A 17,911-nucleotide genomic window follows, 5' to 3' on the forward strand; every position below is an offset into this window, starting at 1 on the left:
TTGCTGTATGAGCACTCACAGCTTAACATCAGCTATACTGCTGGAACAAAAATTTGGGCAAACACTTTGATGCACCATATTCCTTTATTCATTGTAAATCTATTTAATTTGACTCTATTTTCAATTTTTTTTCATGTCAGTCCATGAGAATAGGGTGAGCAATCTCTTCACTTGGCTAAGTAATTACACAATTCCTCTATGTTTTCCATAGATGTCATATCTGTGTTTGGAGGACAAGATAAAATGGGATAACAAGGTGTAGAGCTGGATGAACACAGCAGGCCAAGCAGCATCAGAGGAGCAGGAAGGCTGACGTTTCGGGCCTAGACCCTTCATCAGAAATGGGGGAGGGGAAGGGGGTTCTGAAATAAATAGGGAGAGAGGGGAAGGCGGATAGAAGATGGATAGAGGAGAAGATAGGTGGAGAGGAAACAGACAGGTCAAAGAGGCGGGGATGGAGCCAGTAAAGGTGAGTGTAGGTGGGGAGTTAGGGAGGGGATAGGTCAGTCCAGGGAGGACAGACAGGTCAAGGGGGGGGGATGAGGTTAGTAGGTAGGAGATGGGGGTGTGGCTTGAGGTGGGAGGAGGGGATAGGTGGGAGGAAGAACAGGTTAGGGAGGCAGGGACGAGCTGGACTGGTTTTGGGATGCGGTAGGGGGAGGGGAGATTTTGAAGCTTGTGAAATCACTTTGCAGAACACCTACGCTCGGTTCGCAATAACGCTTTGCAGAACACCTACGCTCGGTTCGCAATAAACAACTGCACCTCCCAGTCACGAACCATTTCAACTCCGTCTCCCATGCCTCAGATGACATGTCCATCCTGGGCCTCCTGCAGTGCCACAATGATGCCACCCGAAGGTTGCAGGAACTGCAACTCATATTCCGCTTGGGAACCCTGCAGCCCAATGGTATCAATGTGGATTTCACAAGCTTCAAAATCTCCCCTCCCCCTACCGCATCCCAAAACCAGCCCAGCTCGTCCCCGCCTCCCTAACCTATCCTTCCTCCCATCTATCCCTTCCTCCCACCTCAAGCCACACGCCTATCTCCTACCTACTAACCTCATCCCGCCTCCTTGACCTGTCCGTCCTCCCTTGTCTGACCTATCCCCTCCCTAACTCCCCACCTACACTCACCTTTACTGGCTCCATTCCCACCTCTTTGACCTGTCTGTTTCCTCTCCACCTATCTTCTCCTCTATCCATCTTCTATCCGCCTCCCCCTCTCTCCCTATTTATTTCAGAACCCCCTTCCCCTCCCCCATTTCTGATGAAGGGTCTAGGCCTGAAACGTCAGCCTTCCTGCTCCTCTGATGCTGCTTGGCCTGCTGTGTTCATCCAGCTCTACACCTTGTTATCTCAAATTCTCCAGCATCTGCAGTTCCTACTATCCAAGATAAAATGGGCATTAGTTTACTTAGTGAGGTGGGGTCAAAAACTGCATTTGAGGAATGTAAATATTGTTCCAATGCGGCAGTTTTTGCAAATAAATCCTCAAAAATGTCACATTCACAAACAAACAATATATCATCACATTAAGTCAAGCAATTCTGTTCAGTTGAGTTATTTATGTTACATTGTTTGCACAGACTAGCAGAATCCCTATGGTTAATTATTTCAACACCATGCAATTTCTTTTGTAAGATTCTTCTTTTGACAATTATCTTAATAACCTCTTAAATACTTCTTTTGCTTGTCAATAAAGATATACAGCTGTCAATCAGAAATAGTTTGAAACCCATCAGTATTAAAAATGCCATATCTTGTAACAGACCATTATTCTAGCAAATGTAGGCTGTCCATGAGAATAATACATATGATTTGTTCCCACTCATCAAAGTTATGTTGAAAGATTCTTGAACATAGTGCTGCAGCAATTCCCTCAGGCAATCAATAATCCCTGTTGTCAATGGAAAGCTTACAGGCAGATAGTATAAGTACTTAATAAATGATCAGAGACTATTTTCACAACCATACTTCAAACCATACCCAACTCAGTACCTTTTTCTCTCTACACTCAACAGAATAGCCTAAAAGTTCACATATGGAGTTGATCATTTCATTTATGGATAGCAAACTGCTGATTTGATGGCACAATTACATTTGTCATAACCTACAGTTAAAATTACTTAACATGCAGTCTCCAAAGTCCTTTCATAAAATGTGGTAAACTCACCCTTCGCAACTGTTGGCATCTGGAAGGGAATGCTGACAACTCCTTCCAAGTCTTCCAGCGGAATCAATGAACGGAGAATGGATTTAATTCGGATTGCCTCCCCTTTGCCTGCATTAATGAGCTATTGTAATAAAGAAAAGAACAAATGAACATTGAGATATGTAAAAGAGGGGAACTACACAACTGACACAAGTCAAGATTACTATTGCTTTTTTGGTCATGGTGGCAGTCTCTGGTTCAATGGTATTATTTGCTTTTCATATTTTTAACTCTCACCTCTCGACTGAAGATTAGAAGACAATTAGATCCCAGACTTTTGCCAAAGTTAATCTGAAACCTGGTGTTCTAAAAATGGCAGGAAATGTTTAGTTTGTGATTTTCATGACTGCCTGCCCCTATCCTTGTATGTTCAACTACACTACCTTGTGGGAATCTGGTGGGAATATGTTGTTTCAACTAAATGGATAGACCTGGATAGTCTCCTTTTAATTATAAAACCATGGACCCCTTACCTTCTGTGCAGCTTTACTTGGAGCAATGGCAGGAAGAAAGGGTAAGCAAAACAGCATTAAACAGAGGTCTCAGTTTTTAATCTGGAGTTGTGGTGTGAATACGTGGGAAGAAAGTGAACACTGGCACTCCATATTAGAGACTTCTTCGTCTATGTTAAAAGGAATTCAGGAATACCTCTTTGAACAATGTTGTTATAAGATTGACAAAACTCTCAATAATGACAATCTCATTTGCTTTACTGATCACATTGTGAATATTGTTAATATGTTTTCTCCAAACGCAAGCAAGATGTGGAAATTCCTTTCCCCCATCCATAGCAACTTTTTGAAGAGCAACCAAAAAAACTAGAACAGCTGTACTGAGTAGATTTATGAAAGTGATCTCTGAGACTAATGAAATTGATTTTTGACTTGATTTGTTACTTACATGGATCTCTGGCGCACAACGACCCAATAAATCAATTAAAGCAGAATAGAAGGTCATGATAGCATTCCCCATGTGAATGGTGTCATCTTCCTCTTCTTCAAGGTCTCTGTTAACCAAATGTATCAACAACATTTCTGTGTTTTGTGAAATTTAACATGTACTAACAGTGATTTGTGTTGGTCACAAACTTCAATACACACAAACTTTTTTATTTCTTTATTCATTTACAGGATGAGGGCATCACTGCTAGGCAGCTTTTATTGCCCATTCCTAATTGCCCAGAGGGCAGTAAAGAGTCAACCACATTGTTGTGGGTCTGGAGTCACATGTAGACCAGACCAGGTAAGGATGGCAATTTCCTTCCCTAAAAGACATTAGTGAACCAGATGGGTTTTTCCGACAATCAGCAATGAGTTCACGGTCATTATTAGATTCTTATTCCAGATATTTTTATTGAATTCAGATTCCACCATCTGCCATGACGGGATTTGAACCCAGGTCCCCGGAACATTATCTGGGTTTCTGGATTAACAGTCCAGCGATAATACCACTAGGCCATTGCCTCCCTATAAATATGCACAAATTCCAACATTATACAATGTTAGCAGCATATGCTATAACTAAAAAACTTATTTATGTTACAAGAAATGCGTTTTACATAGCTTTGCTTAAATGTTTTCTATGTATCTTTCCTGTTGTCCTCTGGTACACCCTACATGTGCCACCAAATAACAGCCCAGGTGTAGCCAGTTTTCTGCCAGCAATGACTGTGTCTTTTGGTGTCACTAAGGTATGAGTTGCTTGTGCATATCATGTAATTTCCAACAGCACAATCACTACAAGTTGTGAAAAAAATCCTCTTGCCATGGGTAATGGGAAATTACTTCTTTATCTATAGTTAAAATCCTCTTAATAAAATGACAGCTATCCACTGTTTAAAATGTGCAAGATCTGTGAATTCAATTTTATTAGCCGGTTAATATTTGCAAAGAAAAGCAGGGCTCTTCCTTATTTTCATTAAAGAAGGATTGTGGCCCCACAGTTTTTTAATCAATAATTGTAGCTTTTGCAGCAACACAAAATTTCCAGCTGCCTTATCTAGATAAAGCAATCGTTACACTATAATGGATTTTTAACATTTTCATTTCTTGAGCAAGGCTGAACTCCTGAATATAAATAAATGTCAGGCTGAAAGGTACAGTACTTTTGACTTTTTCTTAATTCATCTGGAGCTACCTTGAAAAATATATATTTCAAAGAATAGCCCTGGTCACTCCACAACCACCAAAATATGACAGTAATTGTCTGTCAGGTCATAAGTCAGACTCACAGCCTTCTACTAGATTCATCAGTTGATGACAGGCCATCTCTTGCTGGATCTTCAGAGATCTTTATAGCTTCCTCCATAGCAGCGAGAAGCCCGTCCCCACCTTCTCCTCTCAGAGCTGGGCCAAAGCACTCGGGGCGACGTATCAACAACCTTACAACCTCATTGGCATTCTCTTCCACACTCTCGCCTACATATTGATGGAACAATGTGAATGTGAGAATCTAGCACATCACACAAAAGAATAATCCTTAAATCAACAATGTATTTGGAAACCAATATTAGGCAGGGATTTAGAAAGCTACATTGTTTCCTTCCTGCGGACAAATAAAAAGTTTTTTCCTTGTCATTGCAGCTAGCTCTGCTAGTGGACATTAGTTCTCTGCTACATTGAGGTATAACTCGCTAATTTACTCCATTCATTCACAATAGTTGGCATTAAGACATGCACATGACTTATAGCATGATCTGAATGAAATGTCTGTATTTGTCCGGTATGTAATGAAGATAACTCACACTCTAGAATCCATTCATTCCGATGCCCAATTCCTCAGTTTATAAAATTAGAAATTAATCAATAATTCACTGCAGATGTACAGCAGTACTATAAAATTGTGATAACTTATTTGCATTTTACACAGCCTTCAACATAGGGCAAATGTTTAAGCTTTATTTTGTTTTTAAAAAATGAAACAAATACTGTCTTTCCTACAGAAAGTTATCAAGAGTGCAATGATTAGCTCAAACAACCTGTAAATCAAAATCAGTGTCGCACTTTCTCCTATTTACATGTTGATATTTTCTAATCAACCTTTTCATGGATGTTATTACATACCCCTGGAGCAGGCAGGATTTGAACACTGGCCTCCTGGTTCAGGGGTAGGGGCTCCACTACTGTGCCACAAAAGCTCACTGCTACTTATATATGCTCACAGATAAATAATAGCCACAACCTGTTTCTCTTAACCTTGACAATGACATTAGCAAACCTTAACAATGTGATTTACAAAATATTAGCAACATGTTCCTCATGTGCAAAGCCCTGCATGAGAACATGCAAATTTGCAAAATTTGCAATACTGGGGAGATAGAAGTTGGTAGTGTCCTTGTCTTTTGGTACAGCATGTACGAGCCTTTAAATTTTTTTCTGTTGTTCAGGAATAATCACCCTTCTAGTTGGTATGACAATGATAAACAGCCACGGAAGGAACATTCATTGTTCTGTCCTGTCAGAGTGTTAATCACTCTAAGAGTCTTACAATGACTTTACCCAATTCTCCAAAGGAAGACTATGAAAACTGTTAAACAACAACTAATATTGACTATCTTCATTCATAATCCGTGCTCTCATTTATATTGGATTCTGATTACTATTAAACGAGCACAGAAATAAATCTCTCTTGCTTGTGGTCTTTCAACAGAAATTGAGATCACATTGCTCACTTAGTATGGAAAAAGATTTATACTTTTTGATATGCACAGTTCTGAAAACCTCAGACAGACCAAAAAATAAATAAGTAAAGGCTTGTGCATTTTACACAGAATTTGCGCTTGCTGCACTCCACACTTGGCAGGTCTCTCATCCACCACTTAATACAGCAGTGAAGCAGGAAGACTATCCAGGGACCTTCCTACCACATTAATTGTGGTGAAGATGGGAACGAGGTGACAATCCCCCGTGAAGAGAGCACAAGATTCTACCCACAGAACAGGCGTCCTGTCCACATCCTAACATGTGGCTGGTTTCTATTAATGACATGAATTTCCAATGAATGGAGTAAATCACACTTTATTCTCCCCTTCTCATAACACAGTTGTTGCCATTCCTGCTGCACAGTCTTCACTTTGAAAGGGCATGCTGTTAGATAGCACCTTACCGTTGCAAAATACTGCAAACCGGAGAAAATCCAGATACCGCTCCCCTTCCACAGGATTCCACCCAATATCTGGGTAACCCTTGGCAACTAGCATAGCGCAGCTCTGGAGGCCACAGCCAGCTAAATATTGAACAACCTAGAGAATGGAACACAGGCAGAAATCAGCAAGTATCTCAATAGTGCATTTCCAAAATTATTTGGATAAAGTATTCAGCTTGAATGAAATATCAATTTCCTGGAAGAGACGCAGAAGTGAGGGTACAGCTAACCATTCATCTCTTCCAACTGAGTTTAATCCAGCTACAAACTGAGTACTTTTGAACTTCTTAAAGGGACAACAGTTCAATGAAAAATGCTTTGTTGGTTTCACAGTCTTCCACTGGGGAATAACAGAGAAGCGTTGGAAGGATTAGCCGGCTGATTAACAAGCTGTTGAAACTATGCCTTAAGCACTTCTTCCACAATCAACAACTTGAACTCGGGAATTTTGGCTCAAAGGTAGTAGTGACTAGGCTACGAGATTGCCATAAAAATTCGTTGGAGAATCTTTTCATATACTAACATGTACTTTACATCGTTTCCATTAAAACTGAACAATACTCCCCTTACAAGAAATCATGGCTCCAGGTGTTTTCCCCTTTGTGGAGGAAAAGCTACGCAGCAAGTCACTATCTTAATGGGCACTATTCAAAGGAAGTTCTATTCAGTTAGCAACATCACTGATTATCACCAAAGAATGAAATCTCTGAATCAGCCCTGGTTCTGACTGTGACACAGTTTTCTATTGGGCATCGGTTTCTTGCAAAAAATCAGTGGTAGAGAACATAGAACAATACAGGCACAGTACAGGCCCTTCGGCCCACGATGTTGTGCCGACCTATTATCCTACTAAGATCAATCTACCCTGCATACCATGCATTTTACTATCCTCCATGTACCCATCCAAGAGTCGCTTAAAAGTCTCTAAAGTATCTGACTCTACTACCACTGCCAGCAGCATATTCCACACACCCACCACTCTCTGTGTAAAGAACCTACCTCTGGCATCTCCCCTACACCTTCCTCCAATCACCTTAAAAGGAGGCTGTCTTTCTTTCCAAACAGTCAATCTCTCACCCTTAGTACAGCGGCAAACTGCGAGTAGTTGGAGGACTGCAGCATTACGACTGTCTCAAGGCCACTGTCAAGAAAGTGGGCTTAGACCCTTCATGATAATCACACAACAGCTGTGGATTAATGGACGGAAAAAAAAAACACCTTCATAAATCATAAAGCGTGAAGCAGCACGGAAGCAGACATGACTGTGGAGTCAATAAATGGGAAGCCTAGAACAAGGAATTGTATTGGGGAGTCCACAGGCTGCGCAAATGTCAGAGTCTACTCTTCTATTTCCAAATGTCCGAAGGCATTATTCGGAAAGAGTTGTTTTCTAGGAAAGATGGCATCACTCACCTGCTTTATTATAAACAAGGGCTGCAAACCCAGTGAATAATGAAAAACAGTTTCCAGTGTCAGAAGGATCAGTAACAACGAAATATTTACTGAAAGGGATTGGCTAAAGAACCAGGGGTAACATGAAAGAAAGAAAATTTGTGAAGCAAGTTGACCTGATCTGGAATGCACTGCCTGAAAGGATAATGGAAGCAGATTGAATAATAACTTTCTAAAGGGACCAGGATAAATACTCGAAGACAAAACATTTGCAGGGTATCACAAAAGAGTTGGAGAGTCGGGGAGCATGTGGAAAGCCTTGACAGCCCGTTTCAAGGATTGGTACAATGGGGGAAATGGTTTCCTTCTGTGCAGGATCAATCTGTGAATCTAACTCACACGCAAACGGGACTGAAGTGAATATAGGTCCACGGAACTGTTTTACTCAAACTGAAGTAGTCCACTATACAATGATATATTCTTGAACAATGTGATTATACTTGCTACCAGGTCTACATTGTGGAGAATGCAATCACATGTCACAGTCTCTTTGTTTAAAAAATAGTATCAATGTTGGTAAAAATCAAATCAAGCCAATCAATCATAACAATAAAATTATCTAGTTGATTAAACAATATAAAATGTATTGATTTTAAATTCATATAAATAACTAAAAGAATCAGGGACAATTCCTTCAACCACTGTATTCTGAACTAATGCATACAATTTGAAATATGCATAAATGGCATAACTATGACAAGGAATTGTCATTCCCCCTCCCACTCCCTATGGCAAATGACATTGATATTATGGAGGTCTTGTAATTATTTATTCTAAAATATTTATTTCTGAAACTGGAATTATTTTCTATTCAACACAAATTGATTTCCAAATCAGTATAATACCTCATTGGAATAATTTTACAAGAAAGCTGCAAGCATGTTCATTGATATAAAAACAGAAAATGCTGAGATGCACACAGTATGTTCAGCAGCACATGCGTTAATATTCGCAGTTCATTAAAAGTAGAAGATAGATGGGTCCCTTTGGATGACATAATAAGATGGATCACAGAGAAGAGAACAAATGGTATAAGTCAGGAAGTGAGATTGCAATCACAAAGTAGTCATTTCAACTTTAGGTTTAAACGGAGTAGCAAAGCAAGATTTGTGCTAAGATTTGTATATACAAACATAAGACCTAAATTACAATAAAAACAGAAAGTGCTGCAAGTTTGACACCATCTGTGGAGAAAGAAAGAGTGAACATTTTGAATCCAATCAGTCTTCTATGGGACTGAAAGTGGCTGGAAAATGATGTTTTTTTGCTGTTGACAGAGGAGGAGGAGGAGCAAGTGGAACAGATATTGAGGTTGCCCAGAGCAGAAGACAAAAAGAGTGCTAATTGTAATAATAGAGGTCTAAGTAAAAAAATACAAACAGTCAAAAACAGGTCGGCATTGCTGAGAACGAATCCATGCAAACAAGACACTGGTGTGAATGGGAGGGAAGGGGGTGTATTTTTATTCATGCTCCAAAGTTGTTGAGCTCAGTGCAGTATCCTGAAGGCTACAAAGGACTTAGGTGGAAAATAAAGTGCTATTCCTTCAGCTTGCACTGAGCTTTCACAGAATCCCTACAGTGTGAAAGCAAGTCATTTGGCCCATTGAGTCCACAATAACCCTCCAAAGAGCATCTCGCCCAAATCCAAACCCCTACCCTATTCCTGTAACCCCGTATTTCCCAGGGCTCATCCACCTAGCCTGCACATCTCTGAACACTACAGACAATTTAGCATGGCCAATCCACCTAACCTGCACATCTTTGGACTGTAGGAGGAAACAAGAGCACCAAGAGGAATCCTACAAGGTGGGTCCAGACCCGAAACGTCAGCTTTCCCGCACCTCTGATGCTGCTTGGCCTGCTGTGTTCATCTAGCTCTACACCTTGTTATCCTACAAGGAGAATGTGCAAACTCCACACAGACAGTCGCCCAAGACTGAAAGCAAAAACAGGTCCCTGGTGCTGTGAGGCAGCAGTGCTAGGCACTGAGCCACTGTGCTACCTGCACTGCAGCAGACCTAGGCTGGAAATTCTAGCACTGAGAGCAAGATTCTTAACTACGCTCTTTACTGTTAAGAGTTGACTCTTAACTGCCCTCTGGGCATTTAGGGATGGGCAATAAATGCTGCCTAGCCAGTGACACCCTCGTCCCGTGAATGAATAAAGAAAAAAAACTGTGTATCGACATAGCAAGCAACTTGCGCCTCAAGGTCGTTCTTACGAACAGACTGGAGGTGTTCTGCAAACATCAATATAGAGGAGGCTACACTGGCACCCATGAATGCTATATTGAAAGAAGTACAAATAATTCACTGAGCAGGTCCGGCAGTATCTGTGCAGTGAAAGCAGAGTTAACATTTCAGGTCCAATGAACCTTTATCTGACATTTTCCATTTTTTTCCTCAACTGAGCAATCCCCCAGGACCTTCAGCCTGATCCACCCTTCTTCTGCAATTCTTCCCTCACCCCCTTCCCCTCCTCCCAGAGCAGTGATAGGGTTTCCCTTGTTTTCACTTTCCACCCCACTAGTGTCCACATCCAAAGGATCATCCTTTGCCATTTCCACCACCACCAGAGGATACCACCACCAAACATATATATACTTCCAGAAATCTATAAATACATACTTTCTCTAAGTCGGGCTCTCGCAATGCTAAGGCAAGTTCATTGTTGTCCATTACAGATGCTGCTGCAACATCCAAAGGAGTAGACCCTCGCATTGAAGGAGAAGCTGTTAAGAAAATATAAAACATTTAAGAAATAGTTTTATAAGTGGTTTAGGTACGACAGCGTTGTTTAATATTGTATCAGACAAAAGAATTTGCCTCCCCTATACACAGTCAGATACTACAGGGCTGAGATATTTTAATAATTGTAACGTTGACAGAGAAAGGTTTCGACTGATTAAGAAATGCTTAAATTCAGTTTCAGAATGCATTGAGCACTCCTGGCAGGTATCTGAAGTTCGAGTATCAAATCCAATTGCAAATCATCATTAATAAATACATGAACATAAGGCTACGGGCCAAGTGCTAGAAAATAGGGTTAGAATTGATGGATGCATGATGGCTGGTATGGACATGATGGGCTGAAGGGTCTCTTGCCATGCCATAGAAACTCTATGATTCCATTGTACCTTTAATAAATTAACTGTTGGTCTATTTTTTAACTCACTTTTGAAATCAACATGAAAGTAACATTTAACACAGTGCAGGGCTACTCTTTAAGGCACAGTTAAACTATGAAAGGCTGATATGAATTATGTTCACCATTACGAAGCAATACTAAGGGCACAAGACACAATAATACGAGTAACTAATAACACCATCATGCCCAAATCCAACATGCTGTTTAATGAAAACATCCAATAGAAGAATCTTTTTAAGTGAAATCAATTGTGACATTTTTAAGTCATTACTGGGATGTGAGTGTTGCAAGCGAGGCCAGTATTTTATTGCCACCCCTTTTTGCCCTAGTGATTCACCTTTTTTAACCATTGTTCACACACAGTACTTTCTTCTGTAGCAAATGAACTTGCTTGTAAGGCAATTTCAGGGGACAGTTAAGAGTCAACCACACTGTTGTGCAACTGCAGTCTCAAATAAGCTGCACTAAAATAGTAGAGATTTTACAACAATCCAGTAGTTTCATCATCATTTTTTCCCCCTTTATTCATTAACAAGATGAGGATGTTGCTGAGGATTGTCCATCCCTAATTGTGCAGAGGGCAGTTAAGAGTCAACCACATTGGTGTGGATCTGGAGTCACATGTAGGCCAGACCAGGTAAGGATGACAGTTTCCTTCCCAAGAGGACATTAGCAAACCAGGTGAGCTTTTCCCCAACAATCGGCAATGGATTCATAGTCACCATTAAACTCCTAATTTCAGATATTTTATAGAATTCAAATTCCACCATCTGCCACAGTGGGATTCAAACCTGGGTCCCCAGAACATTACCTTGGTCTCTGAATTAACAGTCCAGCGATAATACCACTAGGCCATTGCCTCCCCTCATCATTACTGAGGCTAGCATCTTATGACAAATCTATAAATTGAATTTAAATTCCCCAAGTTGCCATGGTAGATTTTGAACTCATATTGCTGGAACATTAGTCTCAGCCTCTGGATTACATGACCAGAAATATCTAGATTCTGAACAGTACTGTTCTAGTGTATGAATACCAGTAAGATCAGAAGAGAATGCTCCATTAATTCATAAAATAAAAGGACATCCAGCAAATCATTTATTTTTCTCCTCACCTAATCCAACACTGCTGTTTTCCAATAAATAGCTTAAGTGGTCAAACATGGCTTTTTGATTTTGCCTGCTAATTCGACAGAAATAGCACAGGAAACGGCAACAATTGGCGACCATCTTTGGGAAGATAATTTCCTAAACAAAGGTAGAACAAAATAGACTTGATTTAATTTGAACATTTCTTTTAAAGTTCAATAATTGGGAAAAAAATCAGAAAGGTCACAAAGCACTTTATGATTTCATTATCCAGTAATAGTGGAAATGTTATGTCATGGGAAATATTGAGAAGTGGACTATATCATTTCCTCAACAATACTGTATCCGGAAATTTTATTTAAGTGTTTTTCGAATTTGCAAACAATAGTCTCCGCACCAGGTACTTTTGGGGGTAAACAGGTAATGTCGCACCTTTTCAATCGACATAAATATGCATATTTAATTTAAATTTTGTAGAATATGTAGCATCCTTGTTGAGAATATGTAAGAGATTTCATGGATTCACCTTTGAAGAGGGATAAAATAGTGCTGACACTGCCTCAAACGATGACAAGTTAATGGCAATTTACAACTCATTCTTCAACATACTTAGATTTAGGCTAAAACTCAAGCTGGTGATACCAACAAGAAATATATACTATCAATAAGGAATAAATAATGTTGCATCATATTTTAATGAATCAATTCACTGACAAATTACTTATTGGGATGATGTATCCAGGAGTAAAATGCAAAGAATTGAGGTATTATGACAGTAAACTTGAATGATGTTCGAATCCAGAGAAATCTACCTTGGACTCTCCACCTCCAAGCACATTCACCATCACCTCCATCACCGTCTCATGCATCCCCAGAGCTCTCATTAGATTTGGGTGTTGGTAAAATACTTTGTTATTCATGATGTCCCTAAGTGAATAAAGAAAGAAGGAAACACAATTAATGAGTACAAATGGGCACTCAGGGATGTTGATTCATTGCTGTGACAATTCCACTAACAAGGCGACATCATTTACATTGTTGACTTTCAGAATATTTCAACCAAACTCTGACTTTTTAAAATTTGTTGTCTTTTAGAATGGTGTACTCTGAATTTCTGAACATAAGTGAATTTTTTTTTTTGATACTGGCAAACACATTGAAACCAAAGCTGTAATGTGAAAATCCAATTCAAAATAACTTTTAAAGGCTAGAAGAAATGCTGTCAACCCCAGGTCATGTGAGGTGAGTTGTTATTATGGTATTTCGGACTTCATGCCACATTTGTGTTTTCTGCCATTTTAACTAAGGGAATCCTCAGGCTTGCAGTTAAGTTATCCATCCCCCTGGAATGATTAAACATTCCAAGATTCAAGGAATAACAAGGCCATCTATCTCACCACTCCATCTCCAACGTGCTCAGGTGTAGCCTCCAGAAGCTTGGGATATCTGTGATCTAATTTTCCCATGGCCATTGTTATGATCCCAAATGATGGAAGTATAGGACAAGTTAAATCCCAGAGTGAAACCTGGTTTTATATATTAATATTTTATTTTTGTAGTTGTTTAGGCATTGAACATATTCATTGGAGGCTGCCACGATTCTTTAATACAGGAACACATGTTTATGTAAAGAAGCGGCTATAAAGACAACAACACAAATTATATTTTACAGATACTCAATCCTGAGAAATTCCACTCTTATCTCAAAACAATTTCTTCTTTAACCGACTATTGCCAGTTGTCCTCCTTGGAATGCTGATACAGTTTTATGACCTCTTTCCAGCTCTGCTGGTCTCAGCTAGATGTGGTTAAGATAGTACTTAAAGATTTAATAGACATTTATCACAACTCTTCATATATGTACATATATAATTGACTCTGGCACTTCAATATCTGGAACAATATTAAGCTATTTGGCTACAACTAGTATCATGCTTCTATCAGTATGCCATACTTCAAGGGGCCTCAGCTTAGATGGCACCTGAGACCTTTATACCTTCAGGTCCCATGCTATGATACAGTGATGATATAATGAGCATGTCTCTTAAAGGAATATTGCATAGTAACTGTGAGAAATATTAAAACTACTACATTAGGTTGTAATTGGCTACAATATTCTGTGGCAAATAGTGTCACGTCAAAGCTTTTCAAATAAAAGATCCTTTCAAAATCATCCAAAAGAGGGGTCTTGAAATGATACCGTGGAATGATGGATTGACAAGTCAAATGCATTTGTCGCAAACTCATCTTCTCTAGACATAAACCCACTGCTATAAATAAGTTAACATCTCCACCCCAAATGTAGTTGAGGGAGGAATTTCAAGCAGGCAAATTAGTCACTCCTATTACATCCAAAACATATAATAATGTTAAAAACTGTTTTCAAGTTTTAATGTAAGTAGAAGTCACTAACATTTGAAAAACGATGCAGCTCAGTAGGAAGATAATTCTTTCCACCACAGGTTATAAATCAACTTCACTTGAGCTGCACATCACCAGATTTTGTTTACTCACCCAAGCCCACGGATCATCAACTTCTCCTCTTCTTTACCCATTCTGACACTTAGAAGAGATCTGATTTGGCCCAGTGAAGCAAGCAAGTTGATTGTATCCTCCACGGACACTCCATTTATTGTATATGTCTTGGGTAAAGCACGAACCAGCTCACCAATGCCATCATACTGCCGATGCAACAGCACAAACATGGCCCGAACTAACTCTGGGTCTTCAATCACTGACTCCTGGGCCCATCGTACCATGGTCTCAGAGATCAACTGCTGTAGAGTAGCTAAAGAAGAAAATCAAAATTGGACATTCGTTTCAACAGACAGATTTACAAATTCCTGACAGCACTGTCCTGGAAATAAGTTGGCAAATATGTACATTTGCATCACTTTCTCATGTTCAATCCCCCTTACAATGGCGAAGTTGTATTATTAAATGCAAGTCTTAAAGAAAAGAATGCAGACTATTTCAGTTTAATTTGACCGTTTGCTTGTAGAATCTACTGACATCATCCAAATTCGGGGGCCACTGCTTTCTCAATATTGCAAACTATCGACCAGATCTTAAGACACTCAATCTCCAGCAACTGATCTTTGTTATCTCACAACTTTATAAAGCATATCCTTTAAAAAATTTAAAACCTCTTACAGCCGACTGACTTCACAATTTCTTAAATAGTGCACCCATTTTCTGCCCTCTCTGACAATCTCCTTCCCTGCTCGATCATCAAGATAATATCTCTAGGCCATGACCTGCACAGCAATCGTGAGCAATGTTACTGAATCATAGAGTCATAGAGTAATACAGCATGGAAACAGGCCCTTCGGCCCAAACAAGTCCACGCCCACTCAGCTAGTTGCCCACAGTTGGTCCATATCCTCTGAACCCTTCCCATCCATGTACCTGTCCAAATGTTCTTCTTTAATGTTCCAATGTACCTGCCTCAACCACTTTCTCTAGCAGCGAATTCCACATATGCACCACTCTTCACGTAAAGAAGTTGCCCCTCAGGTCTTTCTTAGATCTTTCCCTTCTCACCTTAAACCTGTGCCCTCTATATTTCAATTCCCCATCCAGCGAAAAAGACTATATGCATTCATCCTATCTATGCCCCTCATGATTTTATATACCTCAATAAGGTCACCCCTCATTCTCCTACGTTCCAAGGAATAATGTCCTATCCTGGCCAACCTCTCCCTATAACTCAGACCTACTAGTCCTGGCAATATCCTCGTAAATCTTCTTTGCATACTTTCCAGTTTAACTATGTCTTTACCATAATAGGGTGACCAAAACTGTACACAATACTTCAAGTGCGGCCTCACCAACAACTTATACAACAATTGTAAGCGTGCAAAGAATTATGCTGACAGACAACTTAGAATGAAATCAAGAGATAACATGGTGTAGAGCTGGATGAACACAGCAGGCCAAGCAGCATCAGAGCAGCAGGAAGGCTGACATTTCGGGCCTAGACCCTTCTGCAATTCCTACTATCTCAGAATGAAATCAAGTCTGCTTTTCCTTCACCACTGACACCAACCCAGCCTAGAAGCCTTTCCCTTTGGCACCCAAGCAACTCAGTAAATAGTGGTACTACAGAATCTATCTTGGTGGTGGACATCGAAGTTCCCTATCAGAATACAATTTGTGCTCTACCACTTCTATGGCCTACTCCAAGTGGTGTTCAAAATGGAGGAAAACTGAACAATCAGCGCAGGTATGTCTTGGGGGCAACAGGTAGTTGTTCTGTAACCAACAATATTTAATAACAACAGAAAACGCTGGAGATACTCAGCAGGTCAGGGAGCATCTGTGGACAAAAAGATAAGAGTTAACATTTCAGATCCATGACTTTTCATCAGGATTTCTCTTTCTGTGGGGATGTTGTCTGACCTGAGAAACTTCCCACCTTTCTCCATTTTTAATTTTGGTTTTCCAGCACCTGCAGTTTTACCATGAGAGACTGATTGTTAAGAATTTTGCTAAATAAGTGTTCATTTCTGAAGGTACAGTTAGAAAGATCCAGAATATTTAGGGTGTAGAGAAGAGGAATAAAGTATGCTTTAAAAGGGTGACTCGTGATCTGGAATCATCAAATCTAAAGGAAATCACTTCTAATGCACTTCAGAAACAAATACTCACTGGGCTTCTTTGTCTCCTGTTCCACCGGGTTCTCTTCCCGCTTTTTCTTCAAGTAGGTCACTTTTTCTACCAAGTTCATAAGTCGCCCTCTGATTGTAGAATCACTGTCATCATTATTCGCTTCTTCTTCTTCGAGTTCAATGCCTGAAAAAAGAATTGTGACTTCTCTTCAGCACCTGCAATCCCATTTAAATCAATAGCGTTTGGAAAACAGACCTCAGTGAAGGGCTCCCTTTGTGAAATTGCTTTATATTGATTTATTTTAAATCTGATAATTAATTCTAATAAGGAAGTTATGTAACAGTGGAGGATGGTTTACTGACAAGGTAGTCAAAAGATTAAAAACATTTTGTCAATAAAATGCCTTCACCTTGTCAATAACCAGCTGCTAGAATTTTCCATCTGAAACTGATTGTTTCAGTTCATACAATGTTAACTAAGTGTAGGTATTGTCTGATACGTTTTCTGGTTTCACAAGTACACCCAATGCGAGAATTAACTTCCCTGAACAGTCCAGCTAGGTGCCAAACATGCAATCAGTTCTGCCACTTATAAGCCCAAACTATTCCTGCACTCCAAACGACCCTTGACCCTGTCTTGACCAGAAGCAATGACTGACCAAGCACCTTGTCCGAAATTTGACAAAATCCAACACCTCCTCAATCCAGAGGCAGCAGTTGAGAGAGTGTATCACTAAGTGGTGGTGTGATGGTAGCGTCACTGGGCTAGTCATCCAGGACCCCAGGTTAATGTCCTGGTGATGTGTGTTCAAATCTCACCATGGCAGATGGTGAAATTTGAGTTTAATAGAGGAAAATATAACCAACTGCAATTTTCAAACTTGAACTGCATTTTTTTAAATAGATAATTGCAATGACTCAGTAACTCTGGTTATAATTGCTGGAAGCAATTAAAAGATTTTGTCAACAAAAAAACATGCTAGTAATGTTCATTGATAATTCACTGTACTCATTGTGGTTTGATTGTATTTTTCCCACAGCATGACATTTTACTGCCGAGGTTTGCATATAGCACTGTAGTTTAATGCAGAAACCATTAGTTCACATATTATACAAATCAGGCCTTGCTCCTCTCGACTTTTTGTTAACATGCAAAGCTGTGTAGAATTTTGTTTTTGTGTTTGGCCTAATATTGCTGTTGGGAGGAAATGTGGATCAGGAACTCCAAACAAGCCTGTGCGAACACGAGAAGG

General features: G+C 39.8%; 1 protein-coding gene across 1 annotated transcript in view; it reads right to left on the reverse strand.

The window, feature by feature from the left end:
• Positions 1–17,911, reverse strand: part of ryr2a (ryanodine receptor 2a (cardiac)) — a 450,194-nt gene that overhangs the window by 195,962 nt on the left and 236,321 nt on the right. The window contains exons 37-45 of the mRNA XM_048601350.1: positions 16,699–16,842; positions 14,563–14,836; positions 12,861–12,975; positions 12,075–12,207; positions 10,441–10,544; positions 6,321–6,456; positions 4,447–4,633; positions 3,117–3,222; positions 2,178–2,298 (exon numbers count right to left, since the gene is read on the reverse strand). Of these exons, the coding sequence (XP_048457307.1) occupies positions 2,178–2,298; positions 3,117–3,222; positions 4,447–4,633; positions 6,321–6,456; positions 10,441–10,544; positions 12,075–12,207; positions 12,861–12,975; positions 14,563–14,836; positions 16,699–16,842 (1,320 nt within the window). The remainder of the gene's footprint in view (positions 1–2,177; positions 2,299–3,116; positions 3,223–4,446; positions 4,634–6,320; positions 6,457–10,440; positions 10,545–12,074; positions 12,208–12,860; positions 12,976–14,562; positions 14,837–16,698; positions 16,843–17,911) is intronic.

This window comes from Rhincodon typus, chromosome 9 (genome assembly GCF_021869965.1).
Source record: "Rhincodon typus isolate 14 chromosome 9, sRhiTyp1.1, whole genome shotgun sequence".
NCBI classification, from domain to species: domain Eukaryota; kingdom Metazoa; phylum Chordata; class Chondrichthyes; order Orectolobiformes; family Rhincodontidae; genus Rhincodon; species Rhincodon typus.